Source organism: Mesitornis unicolor, unplaced genomic scaffold, assembly GCF_000695765.1.
Source record: "Mesitornis unicolor isolate BGI_N332 unplaced genomic scaffold, ASM69576v1 scaffold20151, whole genome shotgun sequence".
In the NCBI taxonomy this organism is placed as follows: Eukaryota; Metazoa; Chordata; class Aves; order Mesitornithiformes; family Mesitornithidae; genus Mesitornis; species Mesitornis unicolor.
This window is the reverse complement of record NW_010163426.1, coordinates 59,458-70,215: the sequence shown is the minus strand read 5'-3', so window position 1 is coordinate 70,215 and position 10,758 is coordinate 59,458. Positions and strand designations below refer to the sequence as shown.

Sequence of the window (10,758 nt, the reverse complement as noted above, 5' to 3'; positions counted from 1 at the left end):
TCTTTTTACCATGGTTTTGTGAATAGCTACCTCATCTGCTTCATGTAGAAAGTGTTTTAACAAACTGCTCTTTTTCTGATACCTGTCAAAAATTGACAGATGCTGACTAATGAAAGCTCTTCTCGATTCCAGCATCGTAAACTAGTAAGCAAGCAATAATAACAATATAATTTTAGCATTAATTGGAAGTACAGGGAAGGAGGAGAATCAATATTTGCTAATGGAACAAGGGAGGAGAAGAATCCGTAGGAAAAAAATAGTTTAATGCTTTTTCGAAGAGCAGTGCAAACAGTGAAGGAATAAAAACTATTTAGAGAACTCCTTGACATTAATTTTTTACCTCTCCCATCTTTTCATTTGTGAGCGAGGGCACTCAAAATCTGAAACTTACTCCAGTTTCAACATGTTTCTGTGATCTTAAGGTTAGTTTATGTTTGTATGGTTTCAGACCCTCCTCTTGCAAATATTTGTGGAAATCTGGGGGATGTGAGGAGGATATGAAGTGTATTAAACTCAGTGTGATTATTGTTGTGAATATTTGGGGCATTTTTAAGTCTTGGTGCTGTTACTGTAGTCTGTAGTGAGAGGAGGCTTTGTTTTTACAATAGCGATTAGCCATGCCATGACTAAAAAGTGGTAAATAACCCTTGATTATCTACAACCTGTCCAGGAGTAGAGCTGCATTTGCATTTCAGGCTTGTCAAAGAAAAGTGCTGCTGTGTTAATTGTGAGCAAATGGAAAATGTTAGAACTCAACCGTCTTCTTTCTCTCTCCCCTCTTCTTCTCTTTTCAGTGACTTTTTTGAACGCACCATTCTGTGCAACAGCCTTGTGTGGAGCTGTGCTGTCACGGGTAAACCAGGACTCACGTATCAGGAAGCACTAGAATCGGAGAAGAAAGCCAGACTTAATCTTGAGAGTTTTCCAGAAGCACTCATCATTCCAGTTCTCTACTTGACCACTCTTACCCATCGATCCCGACTTCATGAGACCTGCGATGAAATCTTCGCATATGTCAAGGATCGATATTTTGTTGGTGAAACACTGGAAGTAGTTAGAAATAATGACGCAAAGTAAGTGTGTTTAAAAATAAATATATGTTTATTTTTGTTTTATGTGGGTGGCTTTTGTGTGGGCTTTTTTTAAAGCCAAAAATCAGGATCATAAACTCCATCAAACATGTGGAAGTGTGATGCTTAAGCTAGCAATACTGTTACTGCTTCTCCGTACTTTAATTAAGAGTAGGATTGTATTGCTGGGCTTGCTATCTCTTTCCTGAGTGTAGAAGCAGCTGTGGAGGGCAGGACATCTCTTTCTGGTCTTGACACGGGAGTTTTTTGGTGCATGTGGTGGATTTGCAAAGGAGTGTCAGTCCCCTGGTGTGAGAAAGGTGGGGTGTTTGTAGAATGAGAGATAGTGAGAAACCAGGGGAAGCTATGAATTAAAAATAATATTGATGAATCATCCAGCATGTAAATTCATCCCATGGTATTTTGTGTATGCAGAATGGCTGAACTGTTGAAAGCTCAAAGAATTGATGAAAGTTGGGGTTTTGATTTTTTTTCAGGTAGTGGCGAAAATTGAGACAGCATTCACAGAGAAATTGGGAATTAATTGTAAAGTGTTTTTAATAGGTGATTATCTGCAATTTAGTGTGATAGGTTTGGGGTGTTTTCCCCGCTCAAACTTAATGTTAAGCTTTTCTCTTATGTATATGTTGCCAAGCATGTTTATTGTTGTCTTAGACTGATTAAAAACTTGGAAGAATTTTGAGCTTCATATGCTTGCTTTCTCATATGATGGGTACTTATGCTTTGTAGTATAAATTGTTTTAAATCATGTAGCTAACTTGAGTCTTTCTTTAAAGCAGCTTCTGGGAGTGGACTAGAAAACGTCCGTGTTTTGCCTAAATGAGTTTGCAGTTTCGATCTAACTGTGGTTTAAAATGGGAAGGACTTAACCGTGCTGAACTTGGGAATACCTGCAGAATGTGTGCTGAAACCTTAGTGGGTTCAGCTGTTGGTGGGTTTTTTGTTGTTTGTTTTTGGGGTTGTTTTGCTTTGCTTTTTTTCAGCAAGAATGTGCCAGCTTACACTCAGAGTAAATGGGGCTTCTGTGAACAGGCTGTGGTCTTGGTGTGTAATCTGGTGTACGCTGGGTGATTGGAGTGGGCTGGTTTAAAATGGTCGTTGGAGAATGTAGTTTTTCTGTATGGGTTTTTTTCTAGTGGCTGATCCAGATCTTATGTAAAGCAAATTTTATACTGCACAAGGAAGAGAAATCTGTTGATGCACTGCAGGAGAGAAGTTGTAAGGAAACTTGCATGTGTGTAAGGTCAATGCTTTAATAGCAAAGTTTCCCATCTCCTCTCCGCTCTCTTCCTTCCAACCAGCGAAATCCCAGTCTGCAAAGCCAGGACGGAAACAACTTCAGTAGAGTTGCTGCTTTCTGTACAGAAAACCTGTATCCAAAGTTTGTTGCCAACTTTCTCACTTTTATACTTGTCTAATGACTAGTCTGAGGTTACTGCTAGTATTACAGTCATTTTGCATAGAGAATAGGGTTGGGCTTTTAAAACTAGAAACCTGGATATTCTGAACTGTCAGTGGAGTTCAGGTGTCAGATTCTCAATTGCTCAATGAAATGCCAATGTTTTCAATCTTTGAAAATGCTGTCAGTTTCCAAACTAAGAGCAAAAAGAATGCTTTAGAAGGTCAAACATTTTTTTCCCCAAGAACAACCCTCCTGTCTTTCTATTACTTTTCTAAACTCTTTGCTAAAACAATTGTGTGTGCATAAAAAAAACCAAAACAACTTTAAATAAAAAAGCTTAAATAAAAAGGTAGGCTTGGTTTTTTTTCCTTCTGAAATTCAGAATCCTTTTCACTTTTTTTTTTTTTTTGGACCATCATGAATCAGTTTTTAAGTTGTGTTATAATTCTTTCTCATGAAGATGGTGCTATCATTTTTTACCAGCCTTTAATTCAGTCTTCTTAGTTATTCGAAGTTGTATTGAGATATATATCTAACAATTTTGTGTTCCACTTTCACAGATCAGTATATTAATAGGATACAAGAGAAATTTCTTAAGCTTTTGGGGTTGGCTAGATACCATTCAAAATACCAAATATTCAGATAAAATCTGTTTCCATTGAAAAATAACCAGCTAAAGATTGTATGTTTGAAACTACATAAGTACAGATTTGTGTCTGGTAAAATGAAGCATGAAAAATTTGCCTTAGCTGATTGTATGCCACTGATATTCTAGACAAATGTATGGCAGAAAGCTGGTTCAGACCTTTAATACTAAATCTAGGAAACAGTGCAAATACCATGGTAGTGCAGAGGGATTTTTGTGCTTAGAGATATATAATTAACAGATACAAAGTGGGAGGAGGTGCAGCATAGTTATTCTTCTGCCCAATGAACAGTTGACTTTGACCTATATTTTGAAGTGCTGCATTGGGGATTAAGTACACCAGTTCATGTTAGTTGTAAATAACACAGTTCAACAGAGTGATTGGTGCATGTTTGTTGTGCGCAGCTACGCTTTTGTGATTTTTTTCTAGCAAAAATGAACACAGTCCACCTAGATAGTAATAGCATCCTATGAGACCAACAGAATTTGGCAGATTGTGAAAACCCAGTTGTGTTGGCATGTGTGAACTCTTCCACTGCTTTTCTGTATGAAGTTTTTTGCACTTGTGATGTTTGCAGCATTGTTTGTTATCTGAGCTCCGTGCATCATTTAAAGTGAAGTCTACAACATAATGCACGTGTAACCAGCAGGTTTGGTCAAGCAATTGAAGTACTGAGATTTTATAACTCTTAACTTTGCACATGTACTATTCCTGTAGGATAGTTTGCTTTGATGCAGCTTTCTAGATTTTGAACAAAGTAAATGGGAGGGAATCCAAACACGAGAAGGGTTAGAATTCTGGCTTAATGTGAGTGTATTTATCTTGAGCTTATGAAGTAGTCTGTAGTACTGTAAGCAATGGGCAGGTGATCTGGAAAGAGTAAGAGGACGACTGCTTTGTGCAGAAGATGATGTTTGTTGAGCCCTTGTATCCAGTCTGTGTGTGCTGGTTGGTGCAGAATCTGGTGCCCCGTTGCTGTTTCTGGCTTTATGTCCCTCTCAGGCTCTTCTGGTTTCTAACACTTTGTTGTGCTGCTCAGTTTTGAATTTGGCTGCTTCTGCCTTGTTGCTGAGGTCTGGTAGGAGGAACTCAGAGTTTGGGAGACATCCTGTCTTCCTGTTGTTTTGTTATGTCTGGTGTCTTAACAGCCCGTATCAACCAGAATGAAATGGCAGAGGAAGCCCCTGTCCTATGATGTAGCTTGTTCAGGCAGCCTCTGAAAATGATGCATGCAATTTGGTAATTAGTTGAAGCATCAAGGAGATTATTCTGCTTGCTCTTTAACTCTTTCAGATGATACATAGATTAAACATGGGCAGTTTTTTTGGTTTGTATGCATCCAGCTTTTCTGGCCGCAGTGGGGCTGACTTTTCTCCAAAGTGGCAGCTGTGCTGTGCTTTTAAACATGGGGTACTTGGATTCAGTTAAAGAACTGGAGGAGTTTTTCTAGTACTGCCTTCACAAAATACAAAATTCTTATTTGAAATATCAGTCCAAAACATCACATAATATAGGCAAAAACTTATCCCAAGTTTTAAGTTTGTCTGAATTGACAAGGAATTGAAAACAGCTGACACTCTAAATACTGTTACTTAGAGTGCCAAATTGCTGTTTATGGAAAGTAATTTATTGAAAAAGGCATAGAAATTATTTGAGATTTTGTAGAGGGGAAAAAATTAGAACAATATTTTGTGTTAACCATGCTCAGTTAAGATGTAAAATAAGCATCTAATGTTTTGGCTCACAGTTTACTGAAGCAGAAGGAAAATGTTGACCATATCACTGGAATTGCTTCCTGTATTTGGACTTCAGAACTGAAAGTTTAAGCCCCGTAATGTACTTCTTGGCCTTTTGTTGTCAAAGGAATGGCATCTCTTGCAGTAACCTGTCCATTTGTTGCTGTCTTAGTACTGCATTGTATTTTTGGTTCTTGAAGATCGTGTAATCGATTTTCAACATCTTGGCATCGGAAGTCAGTTACCTGAAGGTGGGACCGGACCTATGTGGTGTGGAAGGCCTACCTGAAATAACCTCAGTGAATACCTCAGACACACCAAATAAAACCTTTAGCAGCCTCACTCACTCACCTGTAGGACCTGTTCTTTCCTGCTTGAGGTCAGCAGTGTGCTTTTTAAAAAAATAAATTAATTTGTTGGATGAAAAACTAGCTTTAAAGCACGTGTGAACAACCAATTGGGATTTATCATCAGTGTTCTGAGTCTGGGTGTTATCACAAGGAAATAATGGCTGTCTTTATTAGGGTATGCAAGTGAGCAGTGCAATAATTAGTTAATTAATCTATAAGCTTGCATTCTGCCTTGAGCAGTGATGAGATCTGAGGTTTTAGGAGAACTGTACAAGCTCTTCAGCTCCCCCTCCCCTGCCCTTAAAAATAGCTGATGTGACGATGCTTTCCCTTCCCGCTGAAGTTGGAGGACAACCAATTGTTGTCTGTCAGTTAGTATGGAACTTAACTAGGAAGTCAAACCACCTGCAGACTGAAATTGTTTACTTAAAGGATGTTTATAAGATGGAAGAAATCATACAGAATGTAGCAGGTATAAAAAATGAATACTTTTTTCAATGTGTTTGACCACTAGATGACACCACTGCAGAATAATATTGTGTAATGTCTGTGAGCAAGCAACACCAGAATGCTTCAAGAGAACGCAGTGTTTTTAAAATGAACCTACTTACAGAAGTAGTAGACCAAGTTCTGTGTTAGGAAGATTGCTGCATCTGTTCATACATAAAATATAGGTTAACATCCTTTCTCTGCTCTGAATGATCAGATGTTGACCATTGCCAAGCTGCAGGAAACGTAGATAATCACAGAGCAACCTTGTCTGTAAGTGAAACTTCTTTTTTTAACTCATCAATCGTTTGGCCACTGTCCCAGTGCTTTAGGGCTGTTCATACTGGATTAACCACTGCATTAGGCCAATTAAAAGATTTGCATACTGTTTTCATCTCTGTAAGTCTTAACTGGGGCACAGGAAGCGTGTTGCTGGTCATGACTGTGCCTGGCTGATATGGAGTTAGGATGGTAGAAGATAATCCTTGCAAGTGATAAGGTTATAGCTAATTTTCCAACTTTTTCATTCAAACTGGCAGCAAGGTGCTACTTGCTTATATATGTAGTTGTCTTTTGAGCACTAGGGTAAGTTAATATGAGACCACTATGTAGTAAAAGGCAAAGTGTCTTCTGTGTTTAGACTTTAATGAGTTACAGTGAATTTAAATTATTCTCCCTGCCTCTCCTCCTTTTCTTATTTTCCCAACAAATTCTCCCTTTTGACGTGTAGGCTTCAAAGCTGACGGATGCAAAGGCACTGGAGCTAACACATACAGAATGAGAAAGTTACAGTGTGTCTTTGTAGTGGTAAGGCTTAAGTAGAAGTTCCTGCATACAAAGGAAGTTTCCTACTTTATTTCAGAAGGTGAATTTGAATTCCAGTACCAACGTCAGTGTGGTGCTTGTGAAACAGCACAGCCGATGGCCCTAGAGAGCAGCTTACCTATTCTTAGAGCAAGTACAGCTTGTGTTCTTCCAGCCGTCTGAGGATCAGTCGACTCTTTCCACTGCCCTCAAGTCCTTTGGGATATAAATATGTTTGTATTTGTTGACTAATAAATATATTTGCATTTGACTAATGGAAGCTATGAGATGATGATATCTGGGAGAGAACCTGCAACTCCTTTCTTACAGATTGTTGAACAGCTGTTACAACTATTTTTGGGTGCTGCCAATCTCTGTTAGCTCCCATTTCTGTGCACACTCACTACCTTTATAACTATAAATTTAAAGATGCAGGTTTTGATTTGTTTGTTTTATGATTACTTTTTATTTAATCAGTGCAATACTATGAACCAAAGTCTTGAGCAGTCAAAACAATGCATGTACTGGTGTTACTGTTAGCGCTGTCCTAATTGCACAGGAGACAGCTGATGCAGCTATGGTGTATGTAGGATTCTCTTGCCCTTAGCAAAAACATGCTCCTGACTAGTTTCTTTGAAGCATGCAATCTTACTTGTAACATGACAGAAAAGATGCTAAAACTCAAACCCAGGAGCTCTTACTGTACTTCAGGAAGCCATTATGTGCATAGCATTTGTCGTCTTGTTGTGTGCTTTTGTTTTGTGTGTGCATTAAACTGTAGCAGTTAGCTTAGCAGAAGATGTCACTTACTCCTTCAGATCTTGTCTTGCTTTTGTCGCTCTAATTACTTTCAAGTGCATGAGAACCGTTAGGACAAGGATATCAGTTACTGTACTTATCTGTCATTTACTTCTTAAAAACTTACTAAAAGCTGGCAAAACAGAATGAGGTTATAGCTTTTTGGTACTTCTTGGTACTTGATACTATAGCTTCTTGTATTACTCTTTTGGGGTTTTCTGTATTCAACTAACTTTACATGCTATTAGAAAAGCTGTGCTCTTTTAAATTTTGGCATTTAAAAACCTTTGCTTTCATTTGTATGTCTTGTTTTAAAAAGTGATTTTCCATTTGCTTCTGACTCACTGATTATTGTTTTCTTGACGTTAAAAGTTGACCTCAAAGTATTGCAATATTCCCTCACCACTCATTTCAAACAGCCTTCTGCATGCAAGGGTTGTTTTTTGTCTGCTTCTTGTAAAGCACACAGAGGCACTTTGATAACTCATCTGGGCCTTAAAGGGATCTTGTTTTTTGGCTTGGAATGAGGACATAGCAAAGTGCCAGACTATTGCTTCTATCACAGTAGTTAATGCCTGCCAGATCAGGTTCAGGACCATCTAAAGAACCTGAAGGTGCACAAGCACAAGTCCATGGGACCCGACGACATCCATCGTAGGTCCTGAGGGAACCAGTGGGTGAAGTTGCCAAACCATTATCCATCCTATTTGAAAGGTCGTGGCAGTCTGGTGAAGTCCTGGCTGACTGGAAAAGGGGAAACATAACCTCCATTTTCAAAAAGGGAAAAAGGAAGATCCCTGGGAATGTCGGCCAGTCAGTCTCACCTCTGTGCCTGGCAAGATCGTGGAGCAGATCCTCCTGAAGGCTCTCCTAAGGCACAGGGAGAGTGAAGATGTGGTGATCGGTGGTAACCAACACGGCTTTGCTGTGGGCAAATCGTGCCTCACCAATGTGGTGACCTTTTATGATGGAGTTACGGCTTCGGTGGAAAAGGGAAGAGCAACTGATGTCATCTGCCTAGACTTGTGCAAACCTTTCGACACTGTCCCGCATGACACACTGGTCACAAAACTGGAGAACTGTGGATTTGATGGATGGACCACCCGCTGCATAAGGAATTGGCTGGATGGTCGCACTCAGAGTTGCAGTCAATGGCTCAATGTCTAAATAGAGACCAGTGACGAGTGGTGTGCCCCAGGGATCAGTACTGGGACCAATGCTGTTCAACATCTTTGTCAATGACATGGACAGTGGGACCAAGTGCACCCTCAGCAAGTTTGCAGATGATACCGATCTGGGTGGTGCAGTTGACACGCTGGAAGGAAGGGATCCATCCAGAGGGACCTGGGCAGGCTGGAGAGGTGGGCCCATGCCAACCTCATGAAGTTCAACAAGGCCAAGTGCAAGGTCCTGCACCTGGGTAGGAGCAATCCCAAGCACAAATACAGAATGGGCAGAGAATGGCTCAGGAGCAGCCCTGAGGAGAAGGACTTGGGGGTGTTGGTCAATGAAAATCTCAACATGAGCTGGCAATGTGCGCTTGCAGCCCAGAAGGCCAACGCATCCTGGGCTGCATCAAAAGAAGTGTGAGCAGCAGGGTGAGGGAGGTGATTCTGCCCCTCTGCTCTGGTGAGACCCCACCTGCAGTATTGTATCCAGTTTTGGAGCCCCCAGTATAAGAAGGACATGGAGCTGTCGGAGTGGGTCCAGAGGAGGCCATGAAGATGAGCAGAGGCTGGAGCACCTCCCCTACGAGGACCGACTGAGACAGTTGGGGCTGTCCAGCCTGGAGAAGAGAAGGCTCTGGGGGGACCTTATTGCGGCCTTCCAGTTGCTGAAGGGGTCCTACAGGAAAGCTGGGGAGGGACTTTTTACAAGGGCAGGTAGCGATAGAATGAGTGGGAATGGTTTTAAACTGGAAGAGGGGAGATTTAGACTAAATACTAGGAGGAAATTCTTTACTGTAAGGGTGGTGAGACACTGGCACAGCTTGCCCAGGGAAGCTGTGGATGCCCCCTCCCTGGCAGTGTTCAAGGCCAGGTTGGACAGGGCTTTGAGCAGCCTGGGCTGGTGGGAGGTGTCCCTGCCCATGGCAGGGGTTGGACTGGATGAGCTTTAAAGTCCCTTCCAACCCAAACCATTCTGTGATCAAAAACTGTTGTACAGAATGCTCAATGATGGGCAACGAGAAGTGATCTCCTCTCACAGGTTGTAACTCCAGCCCTGGTTGGATGTAAAGGCCAAGTCAGCATTTGGGAAGAACTTCTCTGAGTAAGTGAACGTGCTGATAACTGCAGGGCTAAGGTTTCCACTTTACATTCTGTGTTGGCTGGTTTTGGCCCATTACATGGTGGAGTGTAGCTGCTCTTTCTCTTCAAATTGTGGTGTTCCCCTGCTTCAGCAGAGGTACATGGAGATACTTGCTTGTCCTGCAACTTGTAATAGCTTGTGTACGTGCCTTTGAGTTGCTGAGCTGAATAAAGAGAAATTTGGCTAGTAGGTTATGCTTTGGGTTTTCCTGAATCACTCTCATCTTGGACTGCTGGTGAGTTTGAAGCATGTACCATGTCTTGCCCACCTCCTTTTTTAGGTGTGTGGTTTCCCTGGAACAGACTTTCCTTGTATCCCAGTGTTCACTTGCCTAGATGTCAGTTTTCACTTAAGAACGATAAACTCCTGAAGTCACTGAGCTACTCTGAAAGATGCTAAGAAATTATAGTGTCTTGAGCCTTTACATGGGGGTGGTCTTACTACTGCTTCCTCTTCTGCTTCTGTCTGTGGCCAGTATTTGCCTCTTGCACATGCTCTAGTTCCCATCAGATCCTTCTGTGAGACCACTGAAGTAGCTGATATGACACAGACTTACCTGGCTCTTCACACTGGATTAGTTTTGTGTGGTGGTAGGTTTTTTTTTTTTGGTCAGGTAGTTGAAGTCACTGTAATGACAATCCATAACTGATACTGAGTGCTAGAGCTACAAAAAGCAAGCACTGCACTAAATGTATGGCTGGAGGGAGGAATGGCAAAGAAAGATTTACCCCCTTTGGCAGCGTTGAACTGTTCAGTCACCTCTGCATCTTGTGGAGCAGCAGCCTGAGGCTGTTTGCTTTTGTGTACCTTCCTTACCTTTCTTCAAGGAGCAACAAGGTTCAGTCCAACCTTAAAGTTTTCTGCTAGGTGTGTTAAGCAGCTCTTCAAAGCACAGCCCAGGATCATTCTTTTAGAGAGAAACTGTTGGAGTTAAGTTTCTGGATAAACTACGTTCTGTGGCACATTTTCCACTCAATGTCTCTTGCCATTAGATTGCTGGAGCCAGTTATGTTTTTTCACCTGAGCAGCTCACAAACCCTCCCCAAAATTCATGGAAATCAATAGAAGAGCTCAGTTTTTTTCAACTGAGAGAGAGAAGGAGATGTGCACTGGTATTAAAAAGAAAAATGA

The 10,758-nt window shown here is 41.2% G+C and overlaps 1 protein-coding gene across 1 annotated transcript in view; it reads left to right on the top strand.

The window, feature by feature from the left end:
• Nucleotides 1-794: 794 nt before the first annotated feature.
• Nucleotides 795-10,758, top strand: part of BAZ1A (bromodomain adjacent to zinc finger domain, 1A) — a gene marked incomplete at its 5' end in the record, with an annotated part of 57,720 nt that continues 47,756 nt past the window's right edge. Inside the window, one exon of the mRNA XM_010193975.1 lies at nucleotides 795-1,073. Coding sequence (XP_010192277.1) covers nucleotides 795-1,073 — 279 coding nt within the window. The remainder of the gene's footprint in view (nucleotides 1,074-10,758) is intronic.